General features: G+C 44.2%; 1 protein-coding gene across 1 annotated transcript in view; it reads left to right on the top strand.

Moving 5' to 3' along the window:
• The first annotated feature begins 5,232 nt into the window (after nucleotides 1–5,232).
• Nucleotides 5,233–14,738, top strand: part of LOC144721985 (integrin alpha-11-like) — a 46,585-nt gene continuing 37,079 nt past the window's right edge. The window contains exons 1-2 of the mRNA XM_078600002.1: nucleotides 5,233–5,681; nucleotides 7,566–7,677. Of these exons, the coding sequence (XP_078456128.1) occupies nucleotides 5,633–5,681; nucleotides 7,566–7,677 (161 nt within the window). The 5' untranslated portion in view covers nucleotides 5,233–5,632. The remainder of the gene's footprint in view (nucleotides 5,682–7,565; nucleotides 7,678–14,738) is intronic.

Here is a 14,738-nt window from a genome sequence, read left to right as displayed (position 1 = left end):
ATATAAGTATATAGTTTACAAGAGAAGGTACAGGCAAAATAGGCTACTCATGTTTATGCATCGTTTTACAGTTTGTTTCGTAACGTTCCCTTAATTTGGAGTGCACTTTTACCGAATCATTGTCGTCTTTCCGAGACCATTACATTTCAATAACAAGTCTAAGGGTGGAGTGTTCACATCTGAGAGGAACGACCGAAAGAAGAGATATAGCGGTGAGATGAGCTCATGTGGAAGAGTAAGATGGATTGGGGAATTATGGGACCATGGGGTGTGGTGACGACATGGGAAGGCCTTCATCCACCAGTGGATAGAACATGGCTGATGAAGGGGTTTTTGGAGATTAAAATGAATGTAATAATTGCACTGTGACGAGGTGTAATTTCAATACATTTCTGTGGAAAACTCCAAATACTGCACTCGGCCGGAAATAAAATTGGCGTGTTTTGCGGATTCCTCTTGGCTACTACAGGGGAACAATTGTATCATCACTGTTCTCACTTGGGGTAGCAATTTTCTGGTAACCCATCCAGTTCCCCATTGTCTCATGCAAGTTGTGGTACACTAATCTCAAAAGAATCTCTAGCCGTGGCCTTGGTCATTTATTCCGGATGATGCAAATATGTACTTCTCATTGAATGTTGCTTTCCACTTCTGCATTTTAACACAATTACGTGCGACAAGTTATAAATGGAATAACTGTTGTAAGGATACAGTTGTAAAACAGTACAATATGCGAATATAGGCCAAATATAGAAGACAAACCCTGAATAAAGTTATGAAATGAAGGTGAGCGAGAGCATGATGGAGTGCTTTTGAAAACAAATCGTAAGTAAAATTACTAATAAACCTAAACAATAAAGTTATCAATCAGTGCATATTGCCGGCTGTGACTTGTGAGACATGGACTCTGACAAAGACTGGAACTGTGGAATACCAGGTAATTTTTGGGCTGTTGGATAACTTTCGATGGTCTGCAACAGGACCACAGCTTTTATTGAGCATTTGAAATGCTCCCTTTGCAGCTGATCTCTGTGGAGCAGGGGTATGATCTGGGTAATGTTCTCACAGTGAACAAGTAAGACGGAAATAAATCGAAGGTTCTTGCTGAACTTAACATGGCGGCCCCTACGTATGTTGGTGAAAAAAGACGACGCATTTTGTCCGATTCTGTAATCCTAGTGTCAGTGCGGCTGGTTCCATCACAAAGCGGTCATCTTCAGTAGCGATCTCTCGCATTGTCTCTCTGGTCCTCCTCTCACCCTTCTTACAGACGATGCCCATTGCTCCTTTCCCATCCTCGCGACACGACAAAACCGCTTCAGCCTCCTCTTTCTCAGAGTCTGTACACAGAGGTACAGTATGATGAGCTCAAAGTTCAAGCTACTCTCTCCTTTAAATCTGATGCCATCTCCGCGTCTAGGCACGGCGCGTGGATATAATAACACTTCAGTTTAACACGTCGGCTTTCGCGACCAATATCCTATAATAGAGGGGGTTTTAGGTTAGATCACGTAATATATAAATATATATTTACGTTAGATAACGTATTTACGTGAATATATATTTACGTGATCTAACCCAAAAAACCTCTATTATGGATAATAAAACATCGTTTATTTCTTCTTAGTTCTTTCGGTAAAGTCACATAGAATGGAAATAATATTGATGTTTTATTTTTATTATTTTATTATTTCCATTCTACGTAACTTTACCAAAAGAACCAAGAAGATGAATCCCTGCAGTCACGAAAGGTTTAAATCGAAATAGTTTATTTCCCCACATTTAACGACGTGTTATATTGACGTGGACTGCACTGACTAATTTTTTTTGCTATCAATGCCAGAAATCTTGTGTATGAGATGCAATATCATGAAATGTAGTGCCATTGTAGAGCTGTTATGTTTTGTTTCTTCTCACGTGCAAAGTTTGGCGATGTTTGTAAAAGAGAAGAACACTCAATATACGGTACGAAAAAAATTCAAGATACACACATAACGGAAAAATAGTGCAGGCTGGAAAACCATAACTTTCAAAGATCACACCATGAAGGCGTACAAAGAAGCATTCAGTCTTCTTGCTTTGTGGCCCTCTTGTCTGAAGTCACCATCAAAAATAAATGTGAGCACACGTACACAACTGTGGACCGGTTTCACCCTAACAAGGACAAAAATATAACCTGCCCACGGTTTACCTTGTCATCAAGTCAAAGTCACATTTGCTCAAATTTATGGTGACCGAATACAAAACGACCCGGTGCATCCCTCTCCCCCCCCGGAAACTGATGATGTGTTTTTTTAATCTTGTTGCATACTGCACAAACGACTCAGTATTTAAATGTTTTTCTTGCTTTTGGGTGGGTGTTCTTGGCGACGTCCTCCCGGAGAGCGGCGCGGCCTGCCCGCCCACTCGGTTGCCAAGGGGCGAGGGCGGAACGACGGCTCGGGTGCTCAGAGCTGCCGGCCCGTGCAGGGTTCAGGGTTCATCCGACGCCGTTGCCCCACAGTGGCTCCCATTGTCATTGGCGCGGGCTGTGCGGCTTGTGGGTGTGTTATGATTTGTGAAGTTATTCGCAGTCGCCGTTGTTTCCACGTTGCTGCAAATCGCCGGGCGATCGCTGATTTTTGTTCCACCCCCACCTCATTTTCGTGTGTCGTTTGAGCGTGGCCCATCCACGCGGCAGCCCTCCCGTGTAAACATGACAATGTTGGGCCAATGTCGCTCTGCGTTTGGGACCGTTGGGCCAACATTGGCCCGCCGTTGGCCCAATGTTCCACGTTACCTGGGGTCTACGCTTAAGTGACGAGTGCCAGGTACGTACATGCTCGTCGATTAAATCATTTTTTTGGTACGGTTAATGATTGCAATTGATATGCTCATGTTTACTGTTAGGTTAATGATCTGAGAGGGAGTGGGTAAAAGCTGAGCACGAGAGACTGAGCAGGGTGGCACAAACGAGACAAAACGAATACGTTCTTTCATTGAATTGCGACCCTGAATCATAACCATTCATTGAATCCGCGGGGCAATCCGGGGATTTGGGCGAACTGGTACGTGCCTAATGTGTGGAGACAGCACGATCGTATCTTCTGCCCGTGTGCGTGCATGCGTGTGCGTGCATGCGTGTGCGTGCATGCGTGTGCGTGCACTCATGCACACATGTGTGAGTGGTGATGCAGTGGTTGGCAAGCGACGCGGGTTCAATTCCTAGCCATGATCATCGCTGGCAATTGGTATCTGAACTTAGACAGGAACATCCAACTGCATTGCCACAGGCTGAGTTTATGAGCCAGTGCAGCCTGGGAACATCAGCGTTGGGGAAACACAGATGGCGGGTAGTGTTGTTGGTCCCACCACTGTAAGACTATTCTTGTAGTTTTTACACAACAGCCATACCCCTGTTTACGTCGGTGATGCGTTCCTCAAAGGTGCAACGAATATCGAAACGGCATGAATCAAAGCAATTTGCGTGGCAGGTGGAGGTGAAGGCCGAGGTGACGGATACGAGAGAGTGAGGATGATGCTGCTGTCTGCGACGTAAGTGGGCTGAGGCGACGCAATTAAGGTCGTGGTGTTAATAAAGAGACGACGTATTTGCGAAAAGACGTAAATCGGGGTATTACTCTACTTTCAAAGGGGGGGAGCGGTGGCGCAGTGGTTAGCACATAGAGGCCGTCCATAAATGACGTCACGCGATTTTGGACGATTTTTGACCCTCCTCACTCGTCACACGGCGTCACAAAAACGTCAGACCCTCCATTAAATATGACGTCACAAAGCTCTGCCCCTCCCCCCCCCAAAAATAAAACATGCTTCAAATCGCTTTAAACTATTGTCATTGTAGTGCGTATTTAATGTGGCGCTGCACTCTGATGTTGTAGGAGAAAACATTTATTAAAAAGTCTATTTAATCAAGTAGAACGTGTTGTCTATATGTATTTAAAGTTGCGCATTTTGATGTGACGTCACATTTCTCAACCCCCCCCCCCCCTCGTCACACATCGTCACAAATGTCTGACCCCCCCCCTAGGTGCGTGACGTCATTTATGGACGGCCCCATAGCTCTGTGTACCCCACTGCGTGATTTATTATTCCCGGCCACACCTAACGCCAGTGACACGTGACATCTGAACCGATTCTACTGGGCTGGTACTTCACACACCTACAATGACCAACGTGGTGAAGTATGGCCCTCACCCAGCAGGGGATTTACACAGGGGCTGTAAATGTAGTTTTGTTAATACAGTATTTTCACGAGTGCAAATATAACACAGTTCGTGCATGTCTACCGTTTAATGAGTTTCGTCTTCTCTGTTAAACTAATATCCCCGCAGGTGGCTTGCAATGTGTGTTTTCAGTAATTCTTTGGAGACATACAATTAGGCTAGTTTCTTAAACACATTCCTGCGGAGGGAGCTGGTAGGAACGTTGGGTTGCTCGGTCAATGGCCAGGGTCAACGGCGGCGTGGTGTATTCCGCAAATATGCCCGACTGTGAGGACGGGCACAAGCCGGCGTGAGTAGGTTAAACGTTGAGTTTTATAAGGGCACCACGGGGTGAGCAGCCCATCCCCTCCCCACCCAGCCCCACCCCTCCCATCCCCCACCCAGCCCCACCCTCCCCACCCAGTCCCTCCTCACCCTCCCCTCTCCACCCAGCCCGACCCCTCCCATTTTTGGATTCACGACGGACGGACGGACACAATAATCCCCTGTGGGCTGGTGGAACCAGGAGGTTTCTACCAGTAACATCCCCGCTGCTGTCCACCCAGCAGTATTCATGGGTACTCCACATTCCATGCGGTAGGTCGTGTTGGGTGGTATAAAGTATGGGTACTCTCAGCTTTCTTTCGAGTCGTCTGGCCCTGAGTGGAAGAGGAGGCCAAAACACCCTCTAGAGGGGGCTCTACAGAGCTCCGTCTTTTGGAGGCCCATCCACCAGCAGTGGCATGAGGAAACAATTGCAGGGATTTTCGATTTAAAGCTTTCGTGACTGCAGCGATTCATCTTCTTGGTTCTTTCGGTAAAGTCACGTAGAAGGGAAATAATAAAATAATAAAAATAAAACATAATAAAATACAATTCTCACGGTAAAGTCACGTAGAAGGGAAATAATTGCAGGGACGTGCCTTTATGTTTTACCCCTGAGAAAAAAAACAAGTCATTGCACAACACACTACGGTACTGCAAATGCTTGCCTTCTGACTCACTGCACGAAAGCCACAGAGGTTGCTGTAGGGTAACTTAGGCAGATTCTGCCCGGTGATGTGCAGTGCTTATCCTGCTGGTTAGACCAGCCAGCAGAAGCCTCCCTCCTCCTCCGCACTGTGGGAGGAGCTCTGCCCCACACTTGTTCACAAAACTTCCCCTATTCACTTTTCTTTGATCCTTCTTGTCACTACTGCTTATGTAGTTGCCACCATTTGCTCACTCACTCCCTCGCCTCTCCCCTCCACCACCACCACAACCGCCAGGCATTTCCACAAGGTGTGCATGCTCCAGCTCACAAGTGTCGAGCAACGGAAGTTAATATATATTTTATCCCGGTCACTTATTTTCTTGTTGCCAGGGTCTTTTCACTTGGGGGCAGTTCGGCAACGTGACCTGAATTGACAATTAGTTGCGGCGGTGCAAGGATGGGATTCCGCACGGAGGGCCTCGTCTGCCTTCTCACGCTGACGCAAGGTGAGTGCGCCGCTTCTGGTGAGTGCGGTTGCCCTGCTCTGAGTATGTATTTACTTTCCTTGTTTTTATTCAATTTTTTTCGTCATCTATGGCTTACCCAGCTCAGTTTTGCAAATGAGACTTATCCTGGTCTCTCGAGTTCTCGGCTGGTTGAACAAAGTAAACTTCATGGGAAACATTTTTCTCTTTTTTTTTCTTTCATTCTCACTGCTTGGTTGCAACTAAAAAAAACCCAACCAGCCGTGAGGGTGCACCGCATGGCAACGATGGGTGCGCCGGGCTGTCAGCCAGGGCCCCCCCCCCAGCCGTTGAATGTGAAAGGATAAAAGGGCTACCCTGTTTCCGAGCACTGATGGCAATTATGACAGAGACATTTCGAATAATTCACCGGGAGATGCCGCTTGTACGAAAGTGGAATGCTGAGAGGCCGGATGATGGAGGGGGCATAGTGTTTTAAAAAAAATCTATTAAATGTTTCCTTATTTGATTGTAGAACGCGTACGCACAAGTGACTAACAATAAGGCACTGTGTTATGTTTATGTATATCTCTAAGACGGTTCTGATCTGTGCAAGCAGAGAAGATCTGCGGAGGTGGGACGAAAAAAATATTCGTGAAAACTTCTTAGGAACTGAAATTAATCGTAGGGGCATTTAAAAAGATTTTTGATATTGCAAAGATAATTCCGTTAATATTTATTTTCTGAAGATTTGATTTTCCGATTAATATGCGGCAGAATTCTCATCACATTATTTCTGGGAAGATGTTTCACGCATAGTTGAGTTACGCGGTTTAGGTACAATGGCAGGAAGTTTGAAAAATAAAGGGTCTGTAGTTGTATAGCTCTCCGATACGTGGAACAACATGCAGTACAAGCTGGACACACATCAAGGAGTTATACAGCACAAACACAAACAACTACACATCTCCTGCTGGGTCTCTACCTACTAAAGATAATCATTTGCAGTAGCTCAAAGCCTCACACCCACAATCCTGTGCAAGCCCAGGCACATTGAACACTGTAAACACACAAGACGGGTCATGCGTGTTATCACTGCACGAGCTGGTGCCTCATCACATTTAGCAGAGATTTGCACTCTGCCAGTTTAAAAAACGTTAGATTTTGTTGAATGACAGCCTATTTTTTTAGTCTCCCTTTTGGGTCCATTTATGGATGGATTTTTGGGGTTCACGTCACCTGAGATTTTAGTTTTGAATTCTTTTCAGCACAGCCCTTAATGTTGTTTTCTCTTTTCATTATTCACCATTTCCAATGGAGTGTGTTAAACTGGGAAGTCAGACACTCAGAGTGCCCGGCTGCAATTTGATCTGAAGCTAGACGTCAACGTGGAATGTGAGTGAGGTTTTTTAAGCTTCTCTCACGTAATGTCCACTCCAAATTTGAGGGGCATTTTCCTTTCAGACATGAAATGCCCTCCACTTTGTTACGATTGACACGTTTAGTCGCTACTGCACTGGCCTGCTCACTACTTGCAATGTAATGCACTACCCTTTATGAGTCTACTGCTAGATGAAGATCTCTCCACATGCCTTTCAGTTTGTTTTTAGTACTTCACCACGCTGGTTAGCACGGGTTAGTGTCGAGGACCGATTCAAATTAATCGTGGCTGGGTATCAACTCAGTTCACCAGATTATAGCGCAACGAGCAAACCACTCCACCCTCGTTCTACCCTGCCTACGTTTACCCCCCCTCCCCCCAGAAGACATCAAACACAATTCAGACGACTGCTGAGATATTATGTCGGAGATGACGCAAACACGGGAAGCACTTCCACCAGCAAGAGGATAGTGAATTACTGAAGCGAATGGCAGATGGCGAATATTTTTTTTAAAGTCCTGTTGTTGTTGATGTTGTTTTGGCAGGTGTGTGCTGGGCATTTAATATTGGAACCAAAAATGCCCAGTTCTATGAGGGCCCTGAAGATGCCCAGTTTGGCTACACTGTGCGGCAGTATGCAGAGAGATCCAACAATTGGTGAGTGCTTCCTGCTGCATTTCCCCTGTGGACTCTCGCTGGACTTCCGGTTCACTTGTACATTGCAATTAGTGCCTTTCCTTTCAATAAAAGTTACTTTAAAACATGATAGGATAAATGTAAAAAAAAATGTATGCATCTTTCAGAAAGGAAACGTATGAAAACTCTGAAAACAGGTTAATACAAACGTACATGCCCTTTCCATTTTTTGGAATAAATTACTGTTAATATTAATAATATAATATTCAGCCCTTTGGCAATCCACTGCTGGATGATAATGATGGTCAATCCATTGCTGGATGAAGGCCTCCCGCATGTTGTGTCACTCGTGGAGGTTGTTTGATCGCAATTTACTATGCTGGTCAGTGCAGGTTGGTGAAATGGGGGCGAACCTTGGCTGGATGAAATATCAACGATTTTAATAGGCAGCCAGGAAGTGAACTTTGCACCTTGGAATTATAGTACGGTGCGCTAACTACTGTACTGAGTCAACACCCCTTCACCATAAACACATAATAATAATGTATAGCCCTATGCCAATCCACTCATAGAGTTAGAACACAGTATGTAAGCTTAAAGGGTAAATAAGCTACATGTGCTGAATTCCATACGAATTACCCACAGTTCTACTCAGCGACAAATAACTAAAGAAGTACAAATGAATCACAATAGAAAACACCGATAGTGGTCCTTAGTCATGAGAGACACAATTACCTGTTGGAAAAATGTAATGTGTTTTCACACGTGTGAATACAAACAGGGCAATCATTTATTGAATAAGTTGAGATATTTCTCCGACTTGTGAAAGTAAATTCAGTGACTGTGTTGTTTATTCCACAAACACACCTACAATTAGGGGATTTGTGGAACGCTTCACTTTATTTTCCTCTGTAACGTTGAAAAGCTTATTGTTTCAGTAATTGCAGCACTTTGAAAATAAATGTTCCCTTTTATTGTTTCTTCATATCCGTTTATAAAGTTATATCCTGTTTGCACATGCGGTGCGTTTGTTGTCTTGTGATGAAGAGTCAATTTGCAATGCTCACAGAGCAGTGCAGCACCCCGTGTTAGAACACGGTATTTGTAAGCAGATGCCACAGAGCTACTTCTGACATTATATACCACTGATAAAATGGGCTCAGTCGGGCTGACACTGACTTGCCCCATGATCACCCACAAAGTCTTACTCTCAATTACAATAGAATGTACCAGCGTTTTACGTAATGGTGCAGAGCTCACAAGGTATTATTGGATGAACGAAATCAGCAACTGTACGTGTACAGCCCTTTTGTTAATCCAATGCTGGATGGCAGCCATCCCATGCCGTGCGTTCCATGGGGTTGTTTTTGGCCATACATCACCACGCTGGTCAGCGTGGCTTGGTGAAGGGCAAGGAGTCGAGACGTGAGAGCATACAAAGTACGGTACAACAATGGGTTTTGCAACACTGAAGCCACAACAGTGTCTGCAGTTAGAGTTCATGTGAACTCGGTGTTTTGTTGATAGCAAGCATTTTCTTTTCCTCCAGAAAAGTAAGGTTCTCCCAATCACGTGCGACCAGAGACGATGATTGTTTACTGGTGTGTTTACTTGCCGCTTATCTCTGACCAAAATGCTCATGAGAGCTGCCAGACCAGTGACTCCGCCTAGCCCTAGACAAACCCACTATCCTAGCCGCATTTGTGGGTGTAACCGATAGAAAAAAAACAACTTCTCAGGAATGAAGAAAGACGTTACTCTTAACGCACGTATTTGCTTACAGTTTAGCGTGTGTATTTTTCGACGTTACTTTTCACACGGCACTGCACAACAGGGAGACCATGTCATGCATTTGTCGTGGGGATCGCATAGAACGTCAGCATGCGGTAGCCTAGTCTCGCACATACAACGTACAATAGCCGCTTGAATCCCCAAACTTCCAACGCAAGGAATGCTATACTGCACCCGGGCTAGGATGATGTTTCAAACCGGCCTGTTTGTTTTGAGGAGAGATTTCCTCGACGAATGGTTGAACAAGGGGCGAACTCCTTAACGGGGCATCTATCTCCTTATTCGGCGTTTGACAGACGCCCTTCCATGAGAACTTGGAGCCACCACGCTGGCGGCAGGTCGTTAATGTCCTCATGCCCGGTAGCCCACTGCACCAAACCACTCGGTACCGTGAGAAGCTTCCGAACCTCCGTTGGTGTCCCTTCCCACCTGTGGGACGGGTGTTGCGTGGTCGGGGGGGGGGGTCAGTGGCGTAGCTCCTATTGAGTGTGTAGCCGGTGCAACTGCGCCGATGCCCAAGCGCTGGAGGGGCCCAGGTGCAATAGGCGGGGGTGGGGGGGTGAGCGCTTCCTTGAGGTTGAACGACAGCATTTTGTGCTGTGCAGTGTGGTACAAGGATCCCGAATGCTATTAGGTTTTTTTCGGTAAAGTCACGTAGGTAAAATAAGTAATTAAAATATAAACAATATAAATAATAAATACATTATTAGTAAAAACATTTTTTTATTCTTTATTAATTATTAGTACATTTTTTGTATTAGTTATTAGTAAACACAATTAGAGCAAAAATAAATAATAAAAGGGAAACTAATAGAAATAATAAATAAATTATTCCTATTGCTTTTTAAAATTTATTTTTACCTACGTGACTTTACCGAAAAAACCTAAGAGTATGAATCCTTGCAGTCACGAAAGCTTCAAATCTAGAATCATTGGAAAGTCCCTCTCTCTTTTGGGCTTAATCGCATGCTAAATCAGCACCTGCCCACTTGACTCAGTGTGACCATCGAGTCAAAGAGTGCAACTTTTATTTCATAAGACTATGATATGGTAGAAAGCAATTGTCCTAAAGTGTTTTCAGCCAATGGCATTGTCCTTTGTCACATTTTAAAAAAAGAGTTAGAGGTCCACGCTGCATTACGTTGTCTCTCCGAGCCTGTTCAATCGTTATAATTCTAAGCTGTAATGTGGGTCACACTCAAAGGCAAACGTCTGCAAGAGTAAACTTCCTTCCACTCTCACACCCATTCACGCGTGAGTCTTATCTGTGAAAGTGTAGGTCACAAGTGATGTTTGTGTGATGATGTAAACAGCGAAGTGGAGCGTTCCAAAACTAGAATTTTCTCAGCGATTGTTGATAACAACTCGATAGAAAGCTCAAGAAAAAGCATGGAAAATAAGAATATATTAACATTTAAACGACCCATCTCCTGTAATCCTGGAATCGTTGATGTTTGTCAACAGCTATAGATTTGCGGTTCTGTATTGTTATACAGTACAGTGTGTATATTACTCTAATGCCAATGATTTACCTAGAGCAGCCTTACTGAGTCTGAAGGATATTTTTCCAAAAGGGTCCTGCATGGGAATGTTTGACCAATTGGATAGGTGAGCAATGGGCATGTGGGAGAAAACCACAGTACCTGGTGAAAACCCACCAAGCATAGCGGGAGGTGACACTCACCACTGCCATCTCCTTGGCCATTCCTCTCGGAAGCCCCGCACCTACAACACCTGGCAAGCCCCGGTGGTCTACCCATGTAAGTTCTAACCTGGTGCAACCCCACATGGTTTCCAATATTGGATAGGATTGGCGTGTTTAAGAGAATGTGGTCATATTTCGATTTAAAGCTTTCGTGACTGCAAGGATTCATCTTCATGGTTCTTTCGGTAAAGTCACGTAGAATGGAAATAATAAAATAATAAAATAAAACATACTCTGTCTTCTCGACAGACCTATTCTTCACCTCAGGACGGCTGCTTGCGTTGTGGCCGAAACGTCGTGAGAATTATTTTATTATGTTTTATTTTTATTATTTTATTATTTCCATTCTACGTGACTTTACCGAAAGAACCAAGAAAATGTGGTCATATGCAATGGTACAAGCTTGATGAAAACGACACTTTTAAAAGAAGCGTTTGCAATCAGGCCTGTTATCTTAGAGGACAAAATCACTGCAGTCGTTAATCGTCGTCTTTTAACTGCGTTGATGACATTTCGTTATTTTCCTGGGCATTGACTTGCCAATCAACAGCGTTAGAGGCTCACACTACAATTACCTGTGCATATTTCAAGTAGTCCACGATCAGATAAGGGTTTGCTCAAGGCGTTTGGAAAACAAAAATCTTTGGTTTCCCAAAAAAAAAATAGAGCCACACACACACCCGCCCACAACCCCCAACAACTTTGCTACACACCCTAACATTTCACCGTGGGTGCAGCCGCGTTATTTGTTTATCACAAGCCCCCGGCTCTAAACCCTCGGTTAAAATTCCTCATTTGTGCTGAGAAATAAGTAGGCATACGGTGGCGAGGGTTACTGTTTCCCTTGCAGGAGCGCAGTTATGGACTCAGGGCTGCTTGCGTGGGCTGTGGGAACGTCCTGCCTAGTGTGGGGACACAATGCGTTCTCGAGTAGAAGTTTCGGAAACGGTGCCGGATTGTGGTTTCTGGTTCATTCGGGGCAAGTGGTTGTGCACGACCCGAGTGGTTTGCTCGTGGTGGGGCTGCATAAGAAGCCACGCTTGGGCATGTACGACTCCCTCCTCCCCTGTGTGCCGACGCACGGGGAACGGATCGGATTGCACGTGGGCGCAGGGCTGGGCATGAGTCGTCCTGGCAGGCTCGGCCCGTTTGACTTCTTTTACCCACAGTAGTGTTACTCTTTGGTTGTTTCGGTAAAGTCACGTAGGTAGAAAAATAATAGATCACGACGTTTCGATCGCAACACAAGCAATCGTCATCATGTGGGACAACCACGGCGAGAAAAAATTAACCCGTAAAAACAAAGTTTTTCACTCTAAATCCTTTATATGCGTGGCGGCTAGAGTCCTCTCTGCCTCTGGCTTGAGATGGCTGCTACCTATGGGTCAGATGATTGTCTGCCAGCATTAAGCAATTGGTAATAAACATTTTAAAAAAATTCCCTAAACAGTGTAAAATTTTGGAAAAAATTTTTCACGAAAATGTATTGTCACGCACAACGAGTCTGTGTGGAAAATGTCAGCTAGATTGGATCACGGGAAGTGGGTTAAAAAACGAGAATGGTTACGTGGTCACCAACACTTCTCTCTCCATTTACTCATAACCAGAAAAACAATTCGCTGCACGGTGTCTGCATTCTTAAGTATAGGTAGTCCACAACTTACGAACACCGACTTACAAACATCCGCACTTACGAACGAGCTTTCATAATACTCTTTGGTTGTTTCGGTACAGTCACGTAGGTAGAAAAATAATAGATCACGACGTTTCGATCGCAACACAAGCAATCGCCATCAGGTGGGACAACCACGGCAAGAAGAAACTGCTGATGCCTACTTCAGCAGTTTTTGCTTGTGTTGCGATCGAAACGTTGTGATCTAATATTTTTCTACCTACGTGACTTTACCGAAAGAACCAAAGGGTATGGATTCCTGCAGTCACGAAAGCTTCAAATCAACACGGTAGTGTTGTTTAACGAAACAGAATCGCCATTGATTTTTGTTATCAATTCAGCAGTGTCTGAAAGGTGCGCATTACCAATATTGGCGGGTTTTTTTAATGATTGTTTTGTGCATCCACATCGCAGACCAACGTTCTTTATTGGTGTCGTTTGTAGGTCACGCCACGCATGAAGCCAACGACACTTGCTGGGGTAGTTTCAAAGGTCCTTTCCAGCTTTGCGTGCAATGCACATGCAAACGGAGGTTCTCATAATACTTAGGGCCCGGAATATATAGGGCTCTGGATCAGGGATAAGCTCCCCTTATTACATTTGTAAATCTATCTCTCGATGGGCCATGGACATTCGGGTAACCTGCTTTGAGCCACCAGTGCATTTTAACTCGTGTGTGTGTGTGGGGCGGTTTTCACATGGCGCAAAATGCCTTATAACCAGGATATAATTTCGACAGCATGAATAAAACAAGTAATATTTCATCATATGTTATCAGGATATTATCTTCCTTTATTTATCATCTATTTACATTTACCATGATGCAAATGTTTATTAAACAAATCCATCCATGCCTGAAGAGATGCATTGCGCCTAGTATGATATGGTAATCGGGGCTTAGTTTTCCTAGAATCAAATTGACGTTTCGCATAAATTAGGCATTTTCAGGGAATGTGTTTGTTTTATGTTTTCTCATTTCTAGTTAAAATGCTTTCATGGTTACGTCTCTCTTAAGTGTATTTACAACACTTGCTGGGTTGCACTTTGTAGCCTGTGGATTTTATCGGAGGTAAAACGCCCCTCATCTTTCACTCTCCTTTTCACATGCTCTCTGCTACAGTAACACGATGTAACACGGTTTTTGTTCCTGGGTAGTAAATGTTATTGCGTATTTGCTTATGCCTCAAAAGTATAGAAAATGGCGATTATTCCCTGCAAACTTTGCTTTTGTGACCAGGGCTTTATGTGAAGGTTTTGACACATGCACACGTTTTCTCATTGAAAATAGGCAAATTTCTAAATATCACTGTCCTGGTCACAAAAGCAACGTTTGTGGAGAGTAATCGCCATTTTCTGCACTTTTGAGGCATAAGCAATTACACAATAACACTTACTACCCAGGAACAATTTTTTTTTTATAAATTTGTTACACAGTGTTATTCATGGAGTGGATTATTAACTTTGCTTTTGGGTCCTGGTCACAAAAACAAAGTTTGTGGGGAATAATCGCCATGTTCTGTACTTTTGACGCATAAGCAATTAGAAAGTAAGACTTACTACCCAGGAACAAAAATGTTTTGTTACAGTGTAATCAGGGACTACTTTCAAACTCGTTGGTCAAAACCTTCGCTCAGTGGGAGATCGCTCCTTCTGTGCTGCTGCTCTTGTAGATTTAACCAAATAATCTCTCATTGGGGAATAATGTCTCTAGATGACCACTGTCATGCACTGTGATGGAACTGTATAAATGTTACAAAAACACAAATTCCGCGAGTGGCTGTGGGACAGCACAGTAATTCTTTATACAAGGAGGCGCAACTAAGAAACACCCATCGCATTCATCATCAACATTGCCTTATAACCGAAACACACGATATAGGTCAACGGTGCCCAACCGTTTAGAGTGTGCGGACC

The sequence above is a fragment of the Lampetra planeri genome, chromosome 13 (assembly GCF_965212315.1).
Source record: "Lampetra planeri chromosome 13, kcLamPlan1.2.h2, whole genome shotgun sequence".
NCBI lineage: Eukaryota > Metazoa > Chordata > Hyperoartia > Petromyzontiformes > Petromyzontidae > Lampetra > Lampetra planeri.
The sequence above is the reverse complement of the archived record's forward strand: the minus strand, read 5'-3'. Positions and strand labels throughout refer to the sequence as shown.